Below are 23,884 nucleotides of genomic sequence, written 5' to 3' on the forward strand. Positions count from 1 at the left end.
CATGAATCTCGCAATTTCCTGACCTGCCTGGCCAATAACTTCCTTTTTTCAAAAGGTGGAGGAAGCTACAAGGGGCTCGGCCATACTAGACTTGATATTAACCAACAGGGAAGAATTGGTAGATGAGATGAAGGTGGCAGGGACCTTAGGGGGAAGTGACCATGTCCTCCTTGAATTCCAGTTCCTGTGGGGGGCCAAGGAAGTTCATAGCCAGACTCGTAGGTTAGATTTTCATAGGGCCAACTTCGATGAACTCAGAGGCTTGATGAGAGTCATTCCGTGGGGGAGTGTGCTGGAAGGGAAAGGAGGAAGTGAAGGGTGGGCCCTTCTCAAACACGAGCTTTTGCAAGCGCAAGCCCTCACTACCCCAGCAAGACAGAAACATGGTAAGGGCTCCAAGAAACCGATGTGGATGTACAGAGAGCTCCAGAATAAGCTAAGGGAGAAAAAGGAAATGTTCAGGAAATGGAGAGAAGGACAGACCTCTAAAGAGGAGTATATGAGGGTTACTAGGTACTGCAGATCAGCCATCAGAGAGGCCAAAGCTCAGTACGAGCTGGGTCTGGTCAGGAGGGCTCGCTACAATAAGAAAAACTTCTACAGATACATGAGAAGCAAACGCAAGGTAAAAGAGGCAATTGGACCGCTGTTGGGAGTAGATGGAGAAACTCTGATGCAGGACAGATAAAAAGCAGACAGGCTTAATGACTTTTTTGCCTCTGTTTTCTCCCTGAAGAACTCAGGCACATCTAGAGATAGTAGAAAATTTGGCAGGACACCTGAGTGGCTAATTGACACTGACAGAGAGGTTGTGGAGAGGCATCTGGCTGCACTGGATGAATACAAATCCCCTGGGCCGGATGGAGTGCACCCAAGAGTGCTGAAAGAACTTTCTAGAGAACTTGCAGAACCCCTGTCCATCATCTTCAAGGCCTCCTGGAGGACTGGGGATGTGCCACAAGATTGGAGAAGAGCGAATGTTATCCCAATGTTTAAGAAAGGGAAGAAGGATGACCCGGGAAACTACAGGCCGGTCAGTCTGACTTCTGTTGCTGTGAAGATATTAGAACAGATTTTAAAGGGATCAATCTGTAAGCATCTGAAGGACCGCTCAGTGATACGGGGAAGTCAGCATGGTTTTGTCCCTAACAGATCTTGCCAGACCAACCTGGTTTCCTTCTTTGATCGAGTGACCAGCTTACTGGATCGGGGGAACTCTGTTGACGTAATTTATCTGGATTTCAGTAAAGCTTTTGATAAGGTCCCCCATGACATTCTGATGGGCAAACTGGAAGACTGTGGAGTGGACTATAGGACGGTTCGGTGGATAGGGAACTGGTTGGAGGACCGCACTCAAAGAGTGGCAGTCAACGGCGTTTCATCAGATTGGAGGGAGGTGTCCAGTGGGGTGCCGCAGGGCTCGCTTTTGGGCCTGGTACTTTTCAATATTTTTATCAATGATCTGGCTGAAGGAGTGGAAGGGCTGCTCATTAAATTTGCTGATGATACCAAATTGGGAGGAATAGCAAACACCCAAGAAGATAGAATTAAAATTCAACAAGACCTGAATACTCTGGAGAAGTGGGCAGCTGAGAATAGGATGCAATTCAACAAAGGCAGGTGCACAGTATTACATCTGGGCCACAAATATGGGAAGCACAAATACTGGATGGGGGATACACTTCTGGGAAGTAGTATATGTGAAAGGGATCTTGGGGTAAGAGTGGACTGTAAACTAAATATGAGCAGTCAGTGTGATGCAGTGGCAAAAAAGTCTAATTCAATCTTGGGTTGTATCAAAGGGGCCATAGCGTCAAAATTGCAGGAGGTCATAGCCCCTCTCTATACTGCCTTGGTCAGGCCACACCTGGAGTATTGTGGGCAGTTCTGGAGGCCTCACTTCAAAAAGGATGTGGACAAAATCGAGAGGGTGCAGAGGAGAGCGACAAGAATGATCAGGGGTCTGGAGACTGAGCCCTACGAGGAAAGGCTGAGGGCCTTGGGAATGTTTAGTTTGGAGAAGAGGAGGAGGTTGAGGGGGGACATGATTGCTCTCTTTAAATATTCGAAAGGCTGTCATTTGGAGGAAGGCAAGGAGCTGTTTCAGTTGGCAGCAGAGGGTAGGACGCGAAGCAATGGGCTTAAATTACATGCACAAAGGTACCGGCTGGATATTAGGAAGAACTTTTTCACCGTCAGAGTAGTTCAAAAGTGGAATCAGCGGCCTAGGGAGGTGGTGAGCTCCCCCTCACTGGCAGTTTTCAAGAAGAGGCTGGATGAATACTTGTCAGAGATGCTTTAGGCTGATCCTGCACTGGGCAGGGGGTTGGACTAGATGGTCTTTATGGACCCTTCCAACTCTATGATTCTATGATTCCCCTGGAGAAAATGGCTGCTTTGGAAGGTGGACTCTATGGCATTATACCCTACTGGGGTTCCTCCCATCCTCAAACCCTGTCCTCTCAAGACTCCACCCCTGAAATCTCCAGGAATCTCACAACCTGGAGCTGGCAATTAGACATGGGCACGAACCACAGAAAACCCGAACATGGGATTTGTGGTTCATGGCGTTTTCACAAACCAGGAACCAGGAACCCCCACGAACTGGGGCAAGTTCACGAACCCGTTTGTGGTTTGTGGGGTTTAAATGCCCCTTTCCGGCCATTAGCAGCAGCAGGGAAAGGGGCATTTGATAGTTTAAAGGGTCCTTTCCGGCCACTTGCAAGCAGCAGGTCCCTTTAAGCTATCAGCTGGCAGGGGGAAATCCAGCCCCCCACCCCCCAGGCCCAGCCCCCCACTTACCTTGGCTCTGCTGCTAGGGTGGTGGAGGCCGCAGCCCAACAGCAGCGGCTCTGGCCTTCTCCACCACCCTGCGGGCCCATGGCCTCCTTCCCCTCCTCCAGCAAGGGGCGGGAAGGGCTTTTTGGCCTCCTCTGCCATTGTGTGGGCCTGCAGGGTGGCAGAGGAGGCTGAAAAGGGCCTTCCCATCCCTCATATGGCTGCCACTGGCTCATGCAGTGGTGGAGGAGGCCATAAATGCCCTTCTTGCCCTTCGCTGGAGGAGGTGGAGAAGGCCATGGGGCCCGCAGGGTGAAAAAGAAAGCCAGAACCGCTGCTGCTGGGCCACAGCCTCCACCACCCCAGCAGCAGAGCCAAGGTAAGTTGGGGGCTGGAGCTGCGGTGGGGGGCTGGGGCTGGGAGGGTATGGGCTGGGGTGTGGTGGGGGGCTAGGGGGTTGGGGCTGGGGTTTGTGGGCTTCAGTCCATTTAAAGGGCCCTGCCGCTTGCAAGCAGCAGGTCCCTTTAAACTTATCAGCTGGCAGGTGGCAGCTGATAGTTTAAAGAGCCAGCTGATAGTTTAAAGGGCCCTGCCGTTTGCAAGCAGCAGGAAAAGTTTAAATGGCCATTTCCCCACCGCTCCAAGTGGCGGGGAAATGGCCATTTAAACTGCCCCTTTCCCTGCCGCTTTGCTGGTTCTTGGGGTTTTTTGGTTCGTATTCAGGTTCGTGCCCATCTCTTCTGGCAACCCTAGTGTTATCTGTTAGAAGAAGGGACTGGTGATGTCTCTTGCTCAGGCCTTTAGGACTGCCAGCACAGAAGAAGGAAGGCAACAACCATAGAGTCAGTTAGATAGATAGGCGTCTATCAGTCTCCTTCCTGCCAGGGGAACTTCCTTCCCTCTTCTCTCCCTCATCTCTCTCTTCTTCCCTGCATGTACCAGGATAGGCATCTTGGTGTCTCCTCCTGAAAGAGATGGCCTACTTTCAATCTAAAGCTATCCTAGCTAGTTAGATCAGTTACTAGTTCTTTCTCTCCACTAAACTTACGTAAATATATTTCTTTAGATAAATAAACAGTTATTGATTCTCTAACTTGGATGAGAGCTTTCTGTGTGCAGTTTGTTTAATGTGCTTTAACTAAAACCCAATATTATCAACTGTGTCTGCTGTTTCCGTATCAATTAAACCTTACTAGGAAATCAGAAAATGTGGCTGGTAAATCACAAATCAAGGATTAAAATGCCTTTCTGCACCCTTTAGGTATGACCTGCTCTGAGGCACTATTATTGTCCAAGTAATCTATTTGACTAATGGTGTATAGGAAACAGAATAAAGACGAGGATTGCATGATGTCACAACAGCAGAAGCCGTGGTGGGTGGAGGAGCTGGGGCAAATGTAATTCCATCTCCGTTCTTGAATAAGATTTAGAGCTGCAAGCTTTGACTTTAGATACCTTGCAGATACCTTGGAACCAGTCAGAACAGTCTTCCCTTTAGGAATGAAGCAGTGGGCTTTCCAATGCAAAAGGCAACAAAGAACAACAAAGCTTTGCAATAGGGAAAATAAGATGAAGGTTTAGCTTGCTCTTACACCATGGCCTGTTTCTTCTCTGATTTATTCATTTATTTATTTCAGATTTCTTTGCTGCATGAAAGGGCACTGTATAACTTTGTGTCCTTACATTCTCTCAGCAGAACCCCTATAAGGCAAGGCAGGCTGTGTTCTAATGACAGGTCAAAGGCTGTCCTGTTGCACTTTACCCATTATATGATACTTCCACACTTCAGTGACAATAGTCTTTGATTCTACCTGCTCTAAATAGATGGGGTCGGGGGCAGTTTTGCTATATGAAAGGAAGCTGTTTTTTGCTGCAAAGGATACTAGAGCTAATTGCTTCTCTTCTAGCCACCCACCCCATTAAAAAAATCTGACTAGCTATTTACTCCAATACAGGAAAAGGGAAGTACACAGCGTCCAAAGAAAATAAGTTCACAAAAGGGCAGGACAGTGTTGTACAAGAAGTGGTAGGGTTGGCCCTACCCTTAGCTAAGGTGAGATGGTCTACCGTAGATAGCAGATTCTGGGTTACTGATAAACCCAGCAAATTCACAATTAGTTTGTTAATTGGTTATTTTTTTAACACTGTGGGCTGCCATTTGGATTTGCACCAAAAATTTTGGGGGCTGTCTTTGCTGATGGGTAAGGATAGCCTTGCTAGTGTTCACCCCCCAACACTCCTGTGTTGTAGTTGTGCAATGAGGGAACGTTCCATCTCTATACATTTTTAAAGGTTAAAAAATTATCTTACCTGAAGGAGGAATAGATTCTCTCTCCATTGATCACAACAATATTGATTAGGGGGTCCATAATGTCTGTACTAAGTCTTTCCGCATAGCAATCACATCAGGAATGAGACTAATATCTGGGGAAAGTATCACACTTTCCATTTTTGAGGGCAGATGCACACATTATGTCCCATGTTCTATTGATGCCACTGAAAAATTGTTCTCTGTGTCTGCTTATCCATTTGTTGCTTTCCACTTGAATCCTTCATATTGTGTGGAAAGTGGCCATGCCACTGCAGGTGGTCCTTGCACTAACTGGATTGGGTAGAAATGTGTACAAGAAGCTGTAATGTACATGGAGATTATAACCCTCAACGGGGGATTTTAGTTGGCTGGAAGGCCCCCTGTGCGTGCACCCAGCTCCGCGTGATGACATCACACACAGTGATGTCACCATGCAGTCCGGTGCGTGTGTGCGCATGCACGCATGCACAGGGCAGCCCTTAAGCGGCATCAGGTGCCCATGATGCTGGAGCCGGCCCTACTCTGAGCCTAACTTATGTCATAAGGTTGGTGAGGAAAGAACAGAGGCAGTGAGAAAATGTGTGCTATCATGAACTCCTGGAAGGAAGGATGGGATATAAAAGTGTTACAGATGGTACAGACAGAAGACCCTCTACTTTTTCCTGATAATTAAAATAATATTTGCATTTTTTTCCAAAATGCCCTTTCTGGACGTTAGGTTCTTTTCTGCTTCTAAAAATACTGCATTTTTAAAATGTTAGAGGTAATAAGCATGATTTTAGTGCAAACTTGACTTCTTATGCACCCACTTCTATGGTTCTATAATAAGATATGCTATTTCCTTAGCATATCCAAAGGAGCTGTCTGTCACAGTTTATGCACTGGAATTAAAGTGAAGAATGCAGCAGGCAAATACAACTTAAGGGTACTTTCACAATTCACACCATCAACCCCAACTGATTAAACAAAAGGGATTCCTACTGTCAAGTTTTAAAATTATCACATTTTTGTCCTGTTCCTCCTCAAAGGAGATTAAAGTGGCATATATGGTTCTCCCTACTTCCATTTTATAAAATGTGTAAATGTTACCTAGTAACACAGATGGCCAACATCCAGTTATTCTTAATAATTACACTTACACATCTCTGAGACCCAGTCAGCCCCCATCCTTTAGCAGATTTAAGTAGCCAGGAAGGACAAGGGTCATACAAGCAGGTTGTAGGCCTGAGACCTCCAAGGATCCTGTCCATAACATCAGACTGAATAAACTCAAAAGTATTCCAAAATAACTGGACAAGTTGGCACCCCGGCACCAGTTGGCCTTGTTACTACTAACACAGAGTCCAAGCTGGAATGGATACAAGAGAGTTTATTTGAAAAGTAATGAGCAAAATGGTCACAGAGCGCCACTGAGCAGTTCACCTCCTCCCAGCAGGCCTCTGACCACAACGGTGACAGAAAAGTGTTATTTCTTTGCCACTATCATCTCCACAGAATACACTTTAAAAAAAGGCGTCCCCAATCTATTTGAGCCTGTGGGCACATTTGGAATTCTGACACAACAAAATGGCTACCACAAAATGAATGCTGCAGGAGATGAAGCCAGCCATAAAATGGCAGCTGCAGCTTACCACACAGTGAAGACCCTTGTGCTGTGGAAGCAGCTTCTACCAAAGCAATATTTTTAAAAATTTGCACAGAAACTCAATGGCCAGTAGGGTTGCCAGGTGTCTGTTTTTCCCCTGGACAGTCTTGCCTTTTGCCAGACTGTGCAGGGGAAACAAAGTTGAAAAACTGAACATGCACACACCTAGGTCTCACCTGGGGAGGCAAGCAGGCTGCCACATGCTTGAGGAATGGGCAGCCCACTCACCTGCCTGGTCTGCTGCATGCCTAGGGAGTGTTTTAGCAAAACACTATGAATCCCCAGTGGCTGGAGGGAAATGTACAGCTGCCATCTTCTCACCAATCTGTGTTCTTTGAGAGGGGTTGATTAGGATCTTAGTATTCTTCTACAAGGACAGATGGGTCCCTATTCACTAATCTTTTAGAACGTTCTCATTTTACAGTTTTTGTTTCCACAGGGGAATCTTGAAGGTTACAAACATAAGATACTTACTGTTTATTAGATGCTTCCCCAGTCTCAGCCTCTATACTTTACCCGCTCTTGTCAAGAAATCCAAATCCATTTAGAAGTAGTACAGATGTTGGAGATCATCAAATGCAAATATCTTCCATTGAGTCACATGCAATTGATCCACCTAATTCACTCATACTAGTGGTGGTTATCCATAGTTTCAGGCAAAGATCAATCTCAGCCCTGTAGTTTGAAATGCTTAGAATTGCATGTGTTAGAGACTGAACTTGGGATGCGAGTCATGAAAAGCATGTACTCTACTTTGAGGTACTGTCTCTCTCCAAATTAAATGTGCCCCTCAGTGCTTTCTTGAATTGGTAAGTGTAGTGCATACTGAGTCCATTCTTCCTGAAACAGGAACTTTTATCAGTTTCATAATAATAACCAGGTCTATTACTTCATTAAAGAAATCTCAGTTAATTAATCACATGGGTTTTAATCAGTCAGTTAATTGATTAAATTTGCATATTTTATATATGGTTTTAAAATGATTAATCTGACCATTATCCCTTACAAGTGAAGACCCAAAATAAAAAAAGTGGCTTTGAATATTTCAGGTGGTTTTAATGCTCTGTATTATGTATGTTAAGTGAAACAGATCTTTATGCTTGGCAAATATAGGTCTTGTGTATTTTTAATGTACAAATGTAGTAGGAAAGCAGAGAGTGTCAGTGGATTATTGTTAGTGGCATGTTTATTAATGTGCAAGCAACATAAGTATGTCAAGCTGGCTATTAAGAATTCTCTGTTACTATACCAGAGGGATTGTTTTATAGTTTATACTTCTCCTTGCATAATTTATACAAATATATGGTAAGTATATTATTGCTTGTCACGATATCTGTCATTTTTCTATAGACTTAATTTGTGTATACTGGTTTTGCCATATGCCTTAGGATTCTGGTCTATCTTCCATTCCACTTGTATTTTGAGAATAGATATGAGGCGATACTACCCCCGAACAGATATATTTTGCTTTGCTAGTAAGATATCTGATTTGGCTGCTTCTAGAACATGATGCTGCATTTATCTCTGACAATGCACCACTGAGATAAATAGAAGCCAAGTTAACACAGCAACTGTGAGAAACTATGAATCCTCCTTTTCTACCCTGCCTGACATGGTTAGTTAATTTTTAGTTTTAAATGCTAGGGCAAGAGGCAACATGAAAGGACATCAGCAGTACTGTAAGCATTAATCAATTAAACAGGGTCTTTTAATAATCTAAAACTCCGATCACATATATTTTGCCTTCAAATAATTGGCATGCCTTATAAGAAGCAAATACAGAAGTTCTGAAGCCAGTACTCGGGAGGGGTGGTGGTGGTGGTGGTGATGCTTTGAAGTAGGCTTCCCAATCTCCAGGCAGGGCCTGGAGATCTCCTGGAATTCCAATTAATTTCCAAACTATTTATTTATTTTTTTGATTGATTGATTTCTATTCAGCTCTGCCCGCAAGCGGGCTCAGAGCAGATCACAGCATTTTAAAATATACAATAAATAGAATAAAATGTTACAGCAATTTAAACATTAAAAATGCATCGATTATAACACAACCACACACATTTTGCACTTCTCCGCAAACTAAATAACCTGCGGGGGTGGGGGTGGCTAGTCATAGATGTTACAGAATCGGGGGGGGGGGGGAATGAGGCTGATACAATACCTCAGGTGGCCCACCCACCTCAACCACCAAATGCCCAGTGAACATCTCCGTCTTGCAGGACCGACAGAAAGATAACAAGGCCGAATGGGCCCATGTTGACACAGACAGAGAGTTCCACCAGGTTGGGGCCAGAGCCGAAAAAGCCCTGGCCTGGTTGAGTCAAGGTGAACTTCCTTGGGGCCGGGGACCACCAGTAGATGTTTGTCTGCTGAACGAAGCCCGCCTCTGGGGAACATGTAGTGAGAGGTGGTCCTGCAGGTATGCTGGTCCCAGTCTGCTAAGGGCTTTAAAGGTTAGAACCAACACCATGAACCTGATCTGGAATTCAACTGGGAGCCAGTGTAGTTGGTGCAAAACCGGTGTTATATGGGACCGGAGAAAATAGCTGTTTTAGAAGGTGGGCTCTATGGTATTATACTTTACTGAGCTCCCTTCCCTCTCTAAACCTCATACTTCCCAGACTCCAACTCCAAAATCTCCAGGAATTTCCCAGCCTGACCTTGGCAACCCTACGAAGATTCAACAATGTGCAGCCTGGTGGATTTTTATCCTTGTACCAGTGTTTTGTTGTCAGGATGCTAGATATACTGGTGTTATGGAAACCAACTGCATGGTCCCCCCTATGACATTTTGAGTACCCTTTATTTATTTCCTCTCCATTCTTTTTGCCTTTCAGTTTTCTTTGCTTTTCTTGGAGGTTCTCTGTTCCTTCAGTCTAGTGCTTGTATATTCCAATTGTAGGAGAAGAAAGCTATTCCCTGGTAGCAAGGATAAATTTGTCTCTTTCCTTTATATGGGGATGGAGCTTTGTCTTGCTGTGAGTGCTGTAAATAATACACTAACAAAGAAAGGGTTTGCAATCCAGAATGGCTCTTAATACCAAGCAGTTATCTTCTTTACACAACAATCACATTCCCACAGCACTCACGTAAACTGTGAGTTGCAAATGGTTAACACATGTCTAGGAGTTCTGATTAGGACATGGCTCTTCAGTATATTAGTTCAAGGACACATGGTTGTCATTCAAACTCTGATTGTTGCAGGAGACACCAGTGAACCCACTGCAGTCTTGTTTGCTGAGTAAAGTGTGTAGCTGCTCCGAGGGTGGCTTTGCGCTTCATGTAGCAAACATAATCAGCATTGGTGAGATTCTGATGTTATCCACAGCAAAAGAAGTGAATAATAGACACACATTCTGAAACAAAAAGATATGGCAGAGAAGTGTCTGTAACCAGCTGTTAAAAGCATTTGATCTATCACCCACCTATTCACCACAAGGACCACCAATGGGATACTGGAGCATGATAGCAAAGGGTTTGCCATGCAAAATGTGAATATGCAAACAGAGAGAATCACGATTAAGAGCTTATCAAAGGAAAAAAACGGCAATTGTGAACGCTTACTAAGATGTCTAAATCAATGCCACTTAAAGGTTGCCAAGCACCAAGTCATTACTGACCCATGGGGGGACGTCGCATCACGACGTTTTCCTGGCAGACTTTTAATAGGGTGGTTTGCCATTGCCTTCCCCATTCATCTACACTTTACCCCCAGGAAACTGGGTACTCATTTTACTGACCTCGGAAGGATGGAAGGCTGAGCCAGCTACCTGAACCTAGCTTCCGCCGGGATCGAATTCAGGTCGTGAGCAGAGCTTGGGCTGCAGTACTGCAGCTTACCACTCTGCACCACGGAGCTCTTACCTTCAATAAAATAAGTACTACAAAAGTATGTCTATTTTATGGGAACAAGTCATATGTCCAAAATATGCATTTGTGAAAATGCACTCTAAGTCAACTTCCAAAACAACATGCAGGAGCTTTGCAACAATATTTCTCTAGGAGTTTGAGCTACATGAATATTATTCCATATTGTGACTAGACATGGGCACGAACGGAAAAAAAAACCCGAACAAGCTGTTCGTTGTTCGTTGCCATCCAAGAACAATGAACAGTAACGAACATGACCCTGTTCACAAACATGTTCATTGTTCGTGGCCCTTTAAAGATCCCTTTAAACTATCAGCTGGCAGGAGGCAGGGGGGATTCCCCCCTGCCGCCTGCCAGCTGATAGTTTAAAGGGCCCTTTCCTGCCATGTGCAAGGGGCAGGGTCCTTTAAACACCCCACAGACTGACCTTCCCAATGTCCAATACCCACCAAATTTGCAGGGGACATAGTCCTCACTGTCCTCCAAAGACCCCCCAAGTTTCAGAGAGATTGCACCCCGGGAAAGGCATGATGCATGGGTCTCCCCCTTTGTTGTCATTTTCTCTTCACAGTGGCAAAAATGGGACTTTCTGCTGGAAGTACTTTGAAGGGTTAAAGCCAGAAGGAAAGCCAGAAGGAGTTCAGACAGAGTTCAGTCCCTGCCATTGCCAGGGGAATTGATTGAAAGGCCCCAGACTGTCTAGCTTGATGAATGGCTGATGAATGAGGCTTGCAATGACCGCTTGTTCATTTAGAATGGAGCCTCATGAACGGCTTGTTCGCGAACAGACGAATGGGCTGTTCGTGGTTTCTTCTGTTCGCAATGTTGTTCGTGCCCATGTCTAATTGTAACTGCTTTGAAAAAAGCAATGAAATGGGACAAATGCACTGGATGACCCATTAGCTAGTCACAGCTGATTGTCTTTTGAAAGAACTGACAAAAAATATACAACAGCATCTTGGGAACTGAAACTGGACTTTGATATGATCCACTGAAGATTCTGAGGGAAATTTGGATCTCTAATTACATATCTTTCCTAGCCTGCTGTTTTGGAATTTGGGACTGTAACAGTGTATGGACTTGTGCAATATTGAATTATTTACTGATATATTTATAAATTGTACTTATGAAATGTATTTATTGTATGTCAAGCATCGCAATTTGTTGTTACCAAGGGATTCATTGTAAAGTGAGTTGCATACTGATTTGGAGGTTGACTTAGAGTGTATTTTCACAAATGTGTATTTTGGACATATGACTTGTACCTATAAAATAGACACGCTTTTGTAGTAATTATTTTATTGAAGGTTAAGCGGCATTGATTTAGACACCTTAGTAAGCTTTCATGATTGTTGTTTTCCCTTTGATATGCAAAATGTGAAGCCGACCACTGTAGGGTTTCTAGAAGTGATCCTGTGTGCCAAATGGCAGCATAAAACTACTATTTTACTTATGAAAGCAACTAATTCTGGCATATGAATGATTCACGATGCTACATTTTTTAATTCTGTTAACTCATTCAGCATCCTCCATGATTGTGCTTTGCAACTGAGCTTGCTGTAAGTCCAAAAAGAGGTTTTCATTCAAGCTTCTGGCATGTTGCCTTTATAATCAAAAAAGGAAGGAAAACAACCAACTTCTATTTCTCAGTGACTGGTATTGCTGGATATTGCCACAGACATTTTTAGCTTCACAAAGTTTCCCTTGTTCTCTGTTCAGGCCAATAGTGAATTTAATTTCATAAATGAAATGAATAGTTTCTTGTGATATGAAGTCAAGTTCTTAAGACTCATTTTAGAAAACAAGGTGAAAGGAGCAAGTCTGTGCATGTCTTGTCCTATCTGGCATATATGCTGGAAAAGCTTGAAAAAAAACCCCAGTAAGCTCTAATTAAGCTGAAAATCAAACTGAATTTCTCTTGCATTCTAAAGAAACATGTTAAATATTACTTTTAACAGCATGGTAAGTGATAGCACTAGTATTCGTTGAGAAAATGGATTGGGAGGGGGGTGATTTCCATATGATAGTATCATATATGGGCTATACTGGGCTAGTGTACCTTTCAATTTTAAATACACAAATTTCCAAACTCCTCCCGGCTGCTATAGAATAAAGTTTGGGAGACCAGAAAAAAATCATTTTTCCTAGTGATTTCCATCATGATTCTTATCAATGATTTAAATTGCCTACTTACTTAATTCTCATCTAGACTTTTCTTATTCTCAAAAACACTGTTTGGCACAGATCACAATGCCTAAGGGGAAAAAAAAGATAATACCAAATTTTGTTATCTGAAATTAACCAACAAATTTTCTGTTTTGCCCATGGTAGAATAATTCCAGGAAGAAGATTGATTCATTTGAAATGTGGTGCTGGAGGAGAGTTTTACAGATAGCATGGACTGCCAGAAAGACAAATAAGTGGGTTCTAGACCAAATCAAGTGTGAATTTTCAAGAGAAGCTAAAATGACTAAACTGAGGTTATTGTCACATCATAATACTCACTGGAAAAGAAAATAATGCTAGGAAAAATTGAAGGCAGTAGGAAAACAGGAAGAACTAGCATGAGATGGCTTGATTCAATAAAGAAAGCCACTGCTTTCAGTTCGCAAGACCTGAGCAAGGCTGTTAATGACAGGGCATTTTGGAGGTCATTAATTCATAAGGTTGGAAGTGACTTGACAGCACATTCACAGAATAATTCGAAAGCTTTTCACTGTTATCCGGTAAATCTTGAGCTGGTTAAGTTGTACCCAACTCTGTTAGAAAAGACACACTGCGTCATGATCAATAAAATGACTTGCCCTGGGTGGGGAGGTCCAAGAGTGAAACATCACTCAGTAAGATACTCCTACAACTTTGGTTACAGGTTCCAGTATGGTGCAAATTTCTGCATGCAGGATGGGAATGGGGGACCACTTGCAAAAGAACTTTTGGTGAACCTCAGAAAAGAAATATTCTGAGAAAAGTGTCTGCTTTCTTGATACTTTCCAGGGAAGGTGAAACTGCTTAAGATTTGCTGCCCATTTTGATTCTGGCATGGGGATGCGGAAACATTTATATTTACTAGAAGAGTAATGCTTTACTTTTTCCATCTTGCCAAAGCAAAGAGGCATTTTGTATTTACACAGAGTAAATAATTTGTGCTCCCTCTCATTAAAAGCAAAGAAGGAACTGAATGTAAGCCAGAGAGGCAAAGAAGAAAAATGTGCAAGCTTCTCTGTTTCTCTAATAAGCTTTCAAGGTCTGAGCGCAGCTGGGAAGATGGCTGATATATGTGCAGTTAATAAAAAAGATGAGTTCTTATAGATAATGAGGGGGTGTTGGAATACTTCAAAATACAAGAACATGATAAAACAGACATTCTTAAAGCAAAAACTGTAGCTAACAGGCACAATTAAAAAGAATTATTCACATTAAATGCTATGGTGGGGATAGGTAGGTAGGTAGACCCCCCCCCACCTCACAGACACACAAACCTTTCACACTCTTTGCTACCCACCCCAAACCTCCTTTCACAGGCTTGGGGCTTCCTGGGCAAGTAAAAACCATGAGTGCATCATCACATGCCACTTGTCTAGCCTCCACTGCAGCAGGCAGAGAGCCATGGCCCAAACCCTCACAGGCTCTCCCCTCTCCTCTTCCAGAGGCTCTACCAGACAGGTAGCCAGTTCCCTATATGTACCTCCCCTCACTCACCTACAGCCGAAAGCTATTGGGGAAAAGGGAACTCAGAAGTTACTTTTCCTCAATATATGCTGCTGCCGTATGATTCACTAGGCCCATTGGGCGTGACCAAAGTATTTGTGTGTATGTGTCAGATATTTTCCCCCAGCTAACAATCTGAAGCCAGCCAGGGGTAAACAAAAACAAAACAAACTTTACTTCCAAGAAGGTACATAGGAGTGAATGGATTTTAAACTAACAAACATACTGGGTTTGAACAGCAAAGATTTCAGAGTAAAAGAATAGTTTAACACCCAGCTATCTTTCTGTTACCTGTTTTAGCAATGTCTCAAACCCTTCTACCCATCAGTCTCTTAAAAGCCCCTTTTCCCCTCCAACAGACTCTATCTCTGATTGGCCCAGCATTCCACCTGCTCCTATTGGCTGTCCCTCAGGAGAGGAGTAGCTGGAGCCAGTTCTGGATGTAGAGATGGGCACGAAACGAGAAGAAAACTAGAGTTTTGTATTTCATTGCATTCCATGAATCATGGAACACAAGCTTCCACGAAATTGTCTCCTTTCACGATACGTTTCATTAGTTGCGTGATTCATCAGAATCCGGTGCACTTCAATGGCCCCCTTCATACCCATAGATGCCAAACTTGCATGGAGACTTCAGCAGGCTCTCCTCCAGCCACCCTCCAAGTTGCTCTCTTCAGACTTTCTTTGCTGTCTTTTCCCTCCCGTCCTCTTGGTTTCCTGTTTTCTGCCACTGCTGGAAGAAAAGTCAAGCCGAGCGGATCTGCTTTGGTTTGCCTCTCTTCAGGTTCTCTTTGCTGACTTTTCCTTCCGGTCCTCCCATCCTCCTGCTGCTCTGACATACCCTCCCCCCTGCCTCCAAGTTCTTGAAGGAAAAGCCAAGCAGAGCCGATCTCAGGATCTGCTCTGAGGAGCTTGTGGGTTGGGGGTGGGAGGGAAGGCATGTCAGAGAAGCAGGAGGACAGGAGGCAGAGAGTTGGGAAGGGTTCTTGAAGCTGCAGCGAGCAGTGGCAGAAGGAGCTGCTGAGGCTGCCGCTGCCGCTGCTACTCTACCATCCTGTTCTTAAAAATAGAGAAGGGAGACAGAGAGGGGAAGGAGTCTCTGACTACAGTTCCCAGGTAAACTTGCACATACCCACATTGCTCAGCAATCAGGTTGGCAGGGAGAGCTGCCTATCAAGGCTATGTGGGCTAAGATTGGGGATTCCACAGCAACAAAAGGTCTGCAGACATTGCGGGCCTATGTTGCCTAGGGAATCAATGGATTGGCGCCAGCCTGTCTGGCATCATAAGCATTCACAAATCGAACGAATCAGCCCCCAAAAGTCGTGGATTTTGTGAAAAACGCGGCCCCACGAAATGCAGTTTCGCAATACATGGATAGGCCTGATTTGTCACGAAATTTGATTAGTATTTTGATTCGTGCCCATGTCTATTTGGATGTCACAAATGCCAAAAATCCAACCCTCCTCCTAGGACTTCAAAGCAGTATATTTTACTTTTTATTAATACCAAAAACATTAGAGCTTCATTTGGCAGATCTTTTCCCCCCTATATGATGAAATGAAAATAAATGACTATGAAGTGTAGAATAAATTGTGCCAGACAAGGTTGGGGGGAATCTGTTCTTACTTAATTTACAGAAAATTTGAGTATCAATGCTTGACCTTAGGCAGCCTTGGAACAACAGCCAGGAAGCAAAGACTGTTTTAGCCTAACTGGAAGCATTTATAGTCCTTTTAGGTCTGAGGAGGTAACAGCTGGCACGAGTGAACCATCCAGAGTTTAGGAATACTTCATTGTTCAGGAAATGCTTCAAGCATAGATGTGTTAAATCAGCCCGTGAGCCAGAAGTGCAGAAAGCCCCAAATCTCAGCTTCTAGCCCTGGCTGCTCCTGTCATCAGCTTCTCGGGGTGCAATATTTTGGCTTCTTTCTAAGCAGAAAGTATATGTAGCTCTGCTTCCAGACAGGTGTACCATTCTGTCCAGCTTGAGGCAGTGTACAAAACATAAAATAGAACAATAAAAACCAAAGCAATGAAATAATATGCCTGTACAACAATTCATTAAAACACAAATTGCAACAAACAAAGGGAGCCACAAACAAAAATGAACCCCTTCTTCCTCTTGCCATCTGCTTCCTCTGAAGGTGATACGAAGCAGGGCTTGAGGTGAAGAGTGTAACGTTTTTCTAGCCTCATAATAACTGTCGTGTTTCAATATTTGTAGTATCTGTTGGTATTTAGACGTTGGTTTCATTAGGGAGACCATAGTCTGTTGCTGGGCAGAATAAATTCCTATGGACTGATAGGAAAACAGAGAGGAAGGAAAAATAACATGTAGGAGAAAGTAGAGTAGGGGATGTAAAAAAGACTGAAAAATAAAACCTTGAGTTAAGAATCCTTGCATGCATCGAGCTACAAAAAACCCTGCTTATCTGCGAGGAACTCCCTTGCAACTCAGATTATATTTAAGTGACCCAAACATACGGGTGGGGGACAGTCTCGTAAGGCTTTCCCATGGAATAGGGGCTCTTACCCTTCTAATTAGGACTTTTAAATACAACCACATGGGTCCTATTAACAGATAAACAGTTCCCATACATTTGGGACTTCAGACTCTGTCCAAAAAGCACCACAGACACAGTTAGCTCTGTTTACAATAAGAAATTTCACAATATGTATAAAGACCATTTTAAAACTGAAATGTATGTTTTGATCACTGTAGCTGTTTAATTCATTGTGACTGTGTATATTCCAATCCTGTTAAAAGAATTCAAAGCCAGAAACATGAAATCTATGTTCATTCACATCACTAGATCCATTTCCTATGAAGCCTTTGTCTCCTACAGTCACCAGACTTCTGTTGTTGAGTGACAATTTCATTATTCCTGTGGAATGATGTTGTCATGGGAGGACATAGGTGGAAGGAGGCAATCTTTCAGGTAACCAAATACAATTTGACAGATGACTGTTTCTCAAATATATTCCATTTTAAGCAGAGCTTTTTTTAAAAAAAATAGCAAATTGACTAATAGTTGTTGCTACCCAGTACATACCCACCATTCACCAAAGTTCTGTTATTGGGATTACCACAAATGGCAAAATCTTTGAACACTGAAGGCGAAGGCCAAAATGCTAAGCCAAAATGGCCTTGGAAAGGCCTCACCTCCTCATGGAAGAAGGTCCGCTCAGGAAAGTTGTGTACGATGCTGGGCTCGGCTGTAGTGTTGCTGAGGCAGTTGTGTAGCAGTGGCAACCAAGCCTGCCTGGACAGGTGAGGTAGGTGCTGTTGTGAGTCACCTGGCCAGGTAGGTGAAGTGGGCACCACACAACTCATCCAGAACATAAAGACTTCCTTCTCGTGTAAAAACAGTTCTGAGAGCTGTTGATCATGCAGAAGCAAGGCACAGGTCCAGAATGCTCATTTCTACTCTCTCTCTCTCAATGTGCAGAGAGATCATGTGCTCAGGACATGCCACATCACATGGCTGTGCCGTGGAGCACAAATAAGTGAAATAAGTGCAATTGAGAGCCAGTGTGACATAGTAGTAGAGTAGTAGAGTGTCCGTATAGGATCTGAAAGATTCAGGTGTGAATCCCTGCTCTGCCATGGAAGCTTGCTGGGTAATCTTGGGCCAGTCACATACTCTCAGCCTAACTTCATAAAATGGAGGAGAGGAGAATAATGTAAGAAGATTTGGGTCCCTATTGGGGAGAAAGGTGGGGTATAAATGAAGTAAATACGTGAAAATAAAAAAAATTATGAGTCATGAATCCACAGATGATGTGAAGCTACTCTAATGCCTGCAGTGCAACTAATGGCTTGTGTTGCAACAGCTAAAACAGCATTCTGCTCAAGGACTAAACACTCTTGCAATGTATTAAATATTTGTCAATATTACATTACAAAGGGATTCAGGTGAAGGTATTCAAGATCTGGTTACTCTTAAAATGGAGCACAATGCACTGCAAATGGTCATGCTTCCTTTCGTGCCCCCCCCCCCCCGCCCCGGAATACTTATGCTTCTTTGAATGACTTTCAGGAATAATGTAGTGAGAAAGAATATTTGAGAGAGACTTGTGGAAGCCAGGAGTTTTAATTTTGAAATATGAGGAGTGATACAGGATAAGTACTCTTGTTTAAGAAGGAACAAAATATGAGCAAATTAAACCTTGGGCCAAATGAAGGCAGATGAGTTAAACAGGAGTGACAAACACAAATGAAGATTCTGTTAGTATACCAAGAAATACATGATATTTGTCCAATATATTCACCTGATTTTTCGAAAATTCGTTATGTTTGGGGCTGCCAGCAGCAACCCATCAGTTGTAATTGGGGGTAGGGACAAGTATGCGGGTATTTTTTTGGCATGCTATATTACTTCTGGTTGTTGTGGATTTTCCAGGCTGTATCGCCGTGGTCTTGGCATTGTAGTTCCTGACGTTTCGCTAGCAGCTGTGACTGGCATCTTCAGAGATGTAGCACCGAAAGACAGAGCTCTCTCAGTGTCAAACTGTGGAGAAGATGTTAGCAGGTAATTCATATCTACTCAGGAAGGTGGGTTTGGGTTGCGTCATCCTGTAAGAGTTTCCCAGGGTGTGGAATGCTAATGGAATGCTAATGCTTCACTGTATCCTGAGGAGGTTCTTTTACATATGGATTGGTGCTTGATATGCTAATCTTCTCTGCAGGGCTATTGTAAGATGTAGAGTATTTTGTTAGCCTGGTGTTTTTCAGGACTGGAAACACTTCCAACTACTTTGTCAGATTGCACAGGGAAGCCAATTAAATTCATAAGCGTAAGCACAGCTTCAACAGGAAAGAAGAGACTTTAAGAACGAATAGAGCATGGTTTCCAGTCCTGAAAAACACCAGGCTAACACAATACTCTACATCTTACAATAGCCCTGCAGAGAAGATTAGCATATCAAGCATCAATCCATATGTAAAAGAACCTCCTCAGGATACAGTGAAGCAATAGCATTCCATTAGCATTCCACACCCTGGGAAACTCTTACAGGATGACGCAACCCAAACCCACCTTCCTGAGTAGATATAAATTACCTGCTAACATCTTCTTCACAGAGAGCTCTGAGAGAGCTCTGTCTTTCAGTGCTCTGAGAGAGCTCTGTCTTTCAGTGCTACACCTCTGAAGATGCCAGTCACAGCTGCTGGCGAAACATCAGGAACTACAATGCCAAGACCACAGCGATACAGCCCGGAAAATCCACAACAACCATCGTTCTCTGGCCGTGAAAGCCTTCGACAATATATTACTTCTGATTACCTTTACCTTTATATTACTTCTGATTCTTCATTACATTGGGTTGATGCTCTAGGATTTGCCTAGAACTCCATGGTTTTTGCTGGAAGTGAGGTTATATTCTGGTAGAATACTATTCCCCCTATTTTTCTCCCCCTGCACTGTGAAGCTCCAGCAGGAAACAGGGATAATTGTCAGGGTAATTATCTCCTCCCAGTTCTGTTTGTCAATATTCTTTTTGTGTGTGTGTCAATATTCAACAGATTGCTTCATAGTATTCTTTTACTGTATTCCTTCCTAACCATGCATAACATCACAACTGGCATTGTGTGTGCGTGGGTTCTCTCACATAGTCCAGTCAAGTTTAACTACCCGCCCATCCTTGCTGTGTAACTGCTCTACTCAGCACAGCAGGTAATTGTTTAAATAGAAAATTAGATCTCTCAAAACTCTCATAAATCAGTCATAAATAAATGCTGTATTTCAATAAAATCCTATCCTTTGGTGTTGATCTAAGTAGTCTTTAGTGACACTATGGCAACTGTTTAATTTGAATCAGCAGCATCTTTGTGCATGCACAGTTCTGCAAAAGCCCAGTGCAAACATGTTTGGCAGGCATATGTGGCTGTTCGACATGAATCAAACAGACTGAGTGATTGACACCCTTGAACACAGTAAGTTCAACTGTCAATTATATTCATGATGACATTCATAACATTCCTATTTAGCACCTCTCAGCAGCATATAATAAGAGAAAAGATGGTGTTTTTAAAATGAGATAATTACAAAAAATGTGCTTCTTGCTATTTTCTTACTCTTCTTACATCTTAATGGTAGCTGATTTCTTAAGGGAGTGATGTGATTCCATAGTAATCATATTTTTGTTTATTACAGAATGGCTGCCATGTTAATCTGCTATAACAAAATTAAACAGAAGCACCATAAAAAGTAACAGAAGTTTTGTGGTTAGCACTCAGTTTATCAGCTACAAGAAAAAAAATTTAATTTGTATTTTTGTTAGAATTTTCATGTGTTGTGTATTAATCTCATTTGTATTATTTGTTTTAAAGGCTTCACTAACTGATAATTTTTATATATTAGCTGTATCACTGTGCTACATATTGTGGGGAAAACAGTACTCCACATTTATGCCCACTCACCAAAATAGATACAGATTATTCCATTCAAAAATTGTACAGATGTGCATGGGGCTTAAGCTCCATGTCAGTAATGTGATGCTGGAAGTGGCCCTTAAAAGCATTTGACATAATTGTTCCACTTCTCTCTGCCTAGTTGTACCTTTATGTGGATGCTAAATTTAGGTACTGGATTTGAATTTGTAAACAGTGCAGTAAATTATGTTGAACTCTCAAAAGAGAATTACCCAGGTTAATATCTTTGAACATTGCTTGTTTACCTAACAAAGGTTTCCCATGGTGAATATAAACACATTTCTATTATAATGTGAGGCGGAGAAGAGCTTGCATGCATTGTTCTATTTTGTGTATCAGTATATTTACTTCTTAACATGGCCTCATCTGTGGATATTTATTGGGGACATAGTCTGTCAAAACTGATCTTTCTTCTAACCTGAGAAAAGCCCCAAGTTTGATGAAAAATCTGAAATCTTTAAAAAAAAACATTGCAGGGTTTTAAAAAATGCAAAATGATAGAAGCAGCACCTGTCGCTTTAAGAAATGGCCTGAATGAACATTGCTAGGCAATAGGATTGCCAAGCTCCAGGTGAGGCCTGGAGATCCCCTGGAATTTCACCTGATCTCAAAATTAGAGATCTGTTCCCTTGCTTTGGAGGTGGACTCTGTGGTATTATATCCCCCTGAGGTCCCACTCATCCCCCAAACCAGTCCTTCCCCAAGACTCCAAAACCCCAGACTCCACCCCCAAATCTTCAGGGATTTCCCAACCTAGAACTGACCCACAGGGGAGGGTTTAGTGGGCTATAGCAGAAGGAGGTAGCAAAAGAGTACTATTCCACCCCGTTAGCAGATATCATTGAATACAACTCATATCCTTGAAAATACTAGCATCAATCTCTAAGTAGAATGAGAAAGATACATAGCTCTTGATTCTGAACTTCCAGTTTGAGCTAGGTGGACTTCAGAAAATGGAAGGTTTGCATAGAGCACGTTGCTCAAATTTTTTATATGCTAGTTTGTTCCTTGGCTTGTGTTTATGCATATTTTAAAATAATCATTGATTAATTTCGATAACCGGAGAAGAAATCGGAAACAAAGGAGAAGAAAGTTTTCAGTGGCAATGTTGGACAAAGGCCTAACCACTGTTACAGGAATAATATGCTTGACATGCTCCCAGGTTGAGCCAAATCCTTGAAGGTCTGTTCTCTGCAACATTTGAAAATATTTTTCCAACATTATTTTAAATCAAAAACATGGAGTCCCAGAGGTTAAACCTGGAATAGCAGTAATCCTAAATTTCAACTGTTTACATACAGCAGATGGAAATAGCATGACCATAATGGTGATTATGTTTCCTTTTTTATTTTACAGCTTACTCTTCACCAAAGTAAAGCTGGAGTTGGTGGACAAAGGACCAGAAGAGGCTTTAGTGACTTGCAGGCATATGTTGCATCTTTGGCAGACACTGTATAGTGTTTCACAGCACAGGTAGGTTTTTCTTGAAGTAGAATTGCATTTAGGCCTAATTCTCAGTATAGTGGTAAACCTGTTGTATGAGTTTGATCAGTTCAGGCTATAGATGGGATCCTACATGACTGAATGTGCTTTTATTTAAAAAAATCCTGAATGTAGAAAACCAGAATGTCAGGCGATGAGCAACTAGCTGCCTGGTAGGAGGTCTCCTACTGTTAAGCAACAAGCAGGAGGTTCAGGGGCAGGGCCATGGAAGGGCCATGACATCCTGCAACTATAGAGTTTCCAGCAATTTCTAGAGCTACTCTGTACCACTGACTTTTGTTCCCTTCCACTTGTCAAGAACTGATACCAGCAGGAGGCCTCCCACTATAGCAGGAAGCCTGGAAGCCCTACCTGCTGTAGCGGGAGACCTGGCAGCCTTAGAAAGGGCATTGGAGAGTGATTGTTTGAACATAGGGGAACTAGTATATTTTAGCTGGTTCTGATTCTCACTTCTGGGGAATGCAGGGCAATAGAAGGGCCACATGCGTCTCACTCATTCTGACTGTCAGGTTCAGAATCAGCAGATGGCAGCTGCTGAGGTCCATGAACAAACAAGGGGGTGACTACCAGCACTAGTTGCTGCTATCTTTGTGAGGCTTTGTGCATATGTTCATGCCTGTGGCTTGGGGACTGCAAAGCTCTCTTGTAACGGTAGTTGCTAAACAACCAACAGTGTGCAAAGGATGAATGGCTAGCAATCTTATAAAATCTTCTCAAGGCCTTTCTGTGCAGAAGGCAAGTGGCCACCAGAGATAGGGCTTTTTAGTGGTGAGACCTCACCTCTGAAATACTCTCCTCTTGAGGCTTGCTTCACACCTACATTACTCCCCTTTAGGCACTAGACCCTTCCCCACCCTTTTTCCCCAGGATTTTAACTGAGGGATTCTATATTTTAAAGCTAGTTTATGGTCTTCTTCTAGCTTGAAGATTCTTTTATGAATATCATTATACACTTCCAAACATGGTTTTACACTGGTTTCATGCCTCTGGCGTCTTTTTATGTTGTGGCTTTTATGGCTTTTTTCTGCTGTTGTTTTATGCTTTTATTAGACTGTTTTTACTGTGTGAGCCACCTGAAGCAAGTCTCTGGAGAGGCAGCATATACGTAGAAAGTAATTCTCATTGCTTGAAAGTCCAAACAGCTGTTCCCAAGTGACAGAGATGGTGATGCAGCTATTGGTGCCACCATGGATGACGACAACTCCACTAGAGTCCATGAGTTTCTCATATCCAGGGCTCACAAAAACTTAGAGCTGGCCCTTCCTCCAAGTATTGAATCAGGGATTCTTTGTAACGTTTTTTCCCCTATTAGTTTCAGAAGTGATTGGCATAGGTGTTCATGGGCAGGTAGGCAGAATAAACATTTTGAGTGGGGTGAGGGGTTTGATACTGTTGTTGGCTCACTTGCAAGGCTGCTTGAGCAAGAGTAGTACATTGAGATTGATGGTTTTTTTTTAAATGAGCAAAAATGTTAAGCATGTAAATCTGCAATTCTACACTCACTTAAATGATTGTAAATCTTACAGAGGTCAGAGAGATTTATGAGCATGTAAGTGGATCCAAATCTATATATAGGAGTGTGAGCAAGAGATCTGAAATTTGCAGAAACTACTGAGCAAATGAAGTGATGTTACTT

General features: G+C 42.8%; 1 protein-coding gene across 1 annotated transcript in view; it reads left to right on the top strand.

Moving 5' to 3' along the window:
• TTC7A (tetratricopeptide repeat domain 7A) overlaps positions 1 to 23,884 on the top strand; it is a 243,016-nt gene that overhangs the window by 142,002 nt on the left and 77,130 nt on the right. The window contains exon 16 of the mRNA XM_054984113.1: positions 22,102 to 22,218. Coding sequence (XP_054840088.1) covers positions 22,102 to 22,218 — 117 coding nt within the window. The remainder of the gene's footprint in view (positions 1 to 22,101; positions 22,219 to 23,884) is intronic.

This window comes from Eublepharis macularius, chromosome 1, assembly GCF_028583425.1.
Source record: "Eublepharis macularius isolate TG4126 chromosome 1, MPM_Emac_v1.0, whole genome shotgun sequence".
NCBI lineage: Eukaryota > Metazoa > Chordata > Lepidosauria > Squamata > Eublepharidae > Eublepharis > Eublepharis macularius.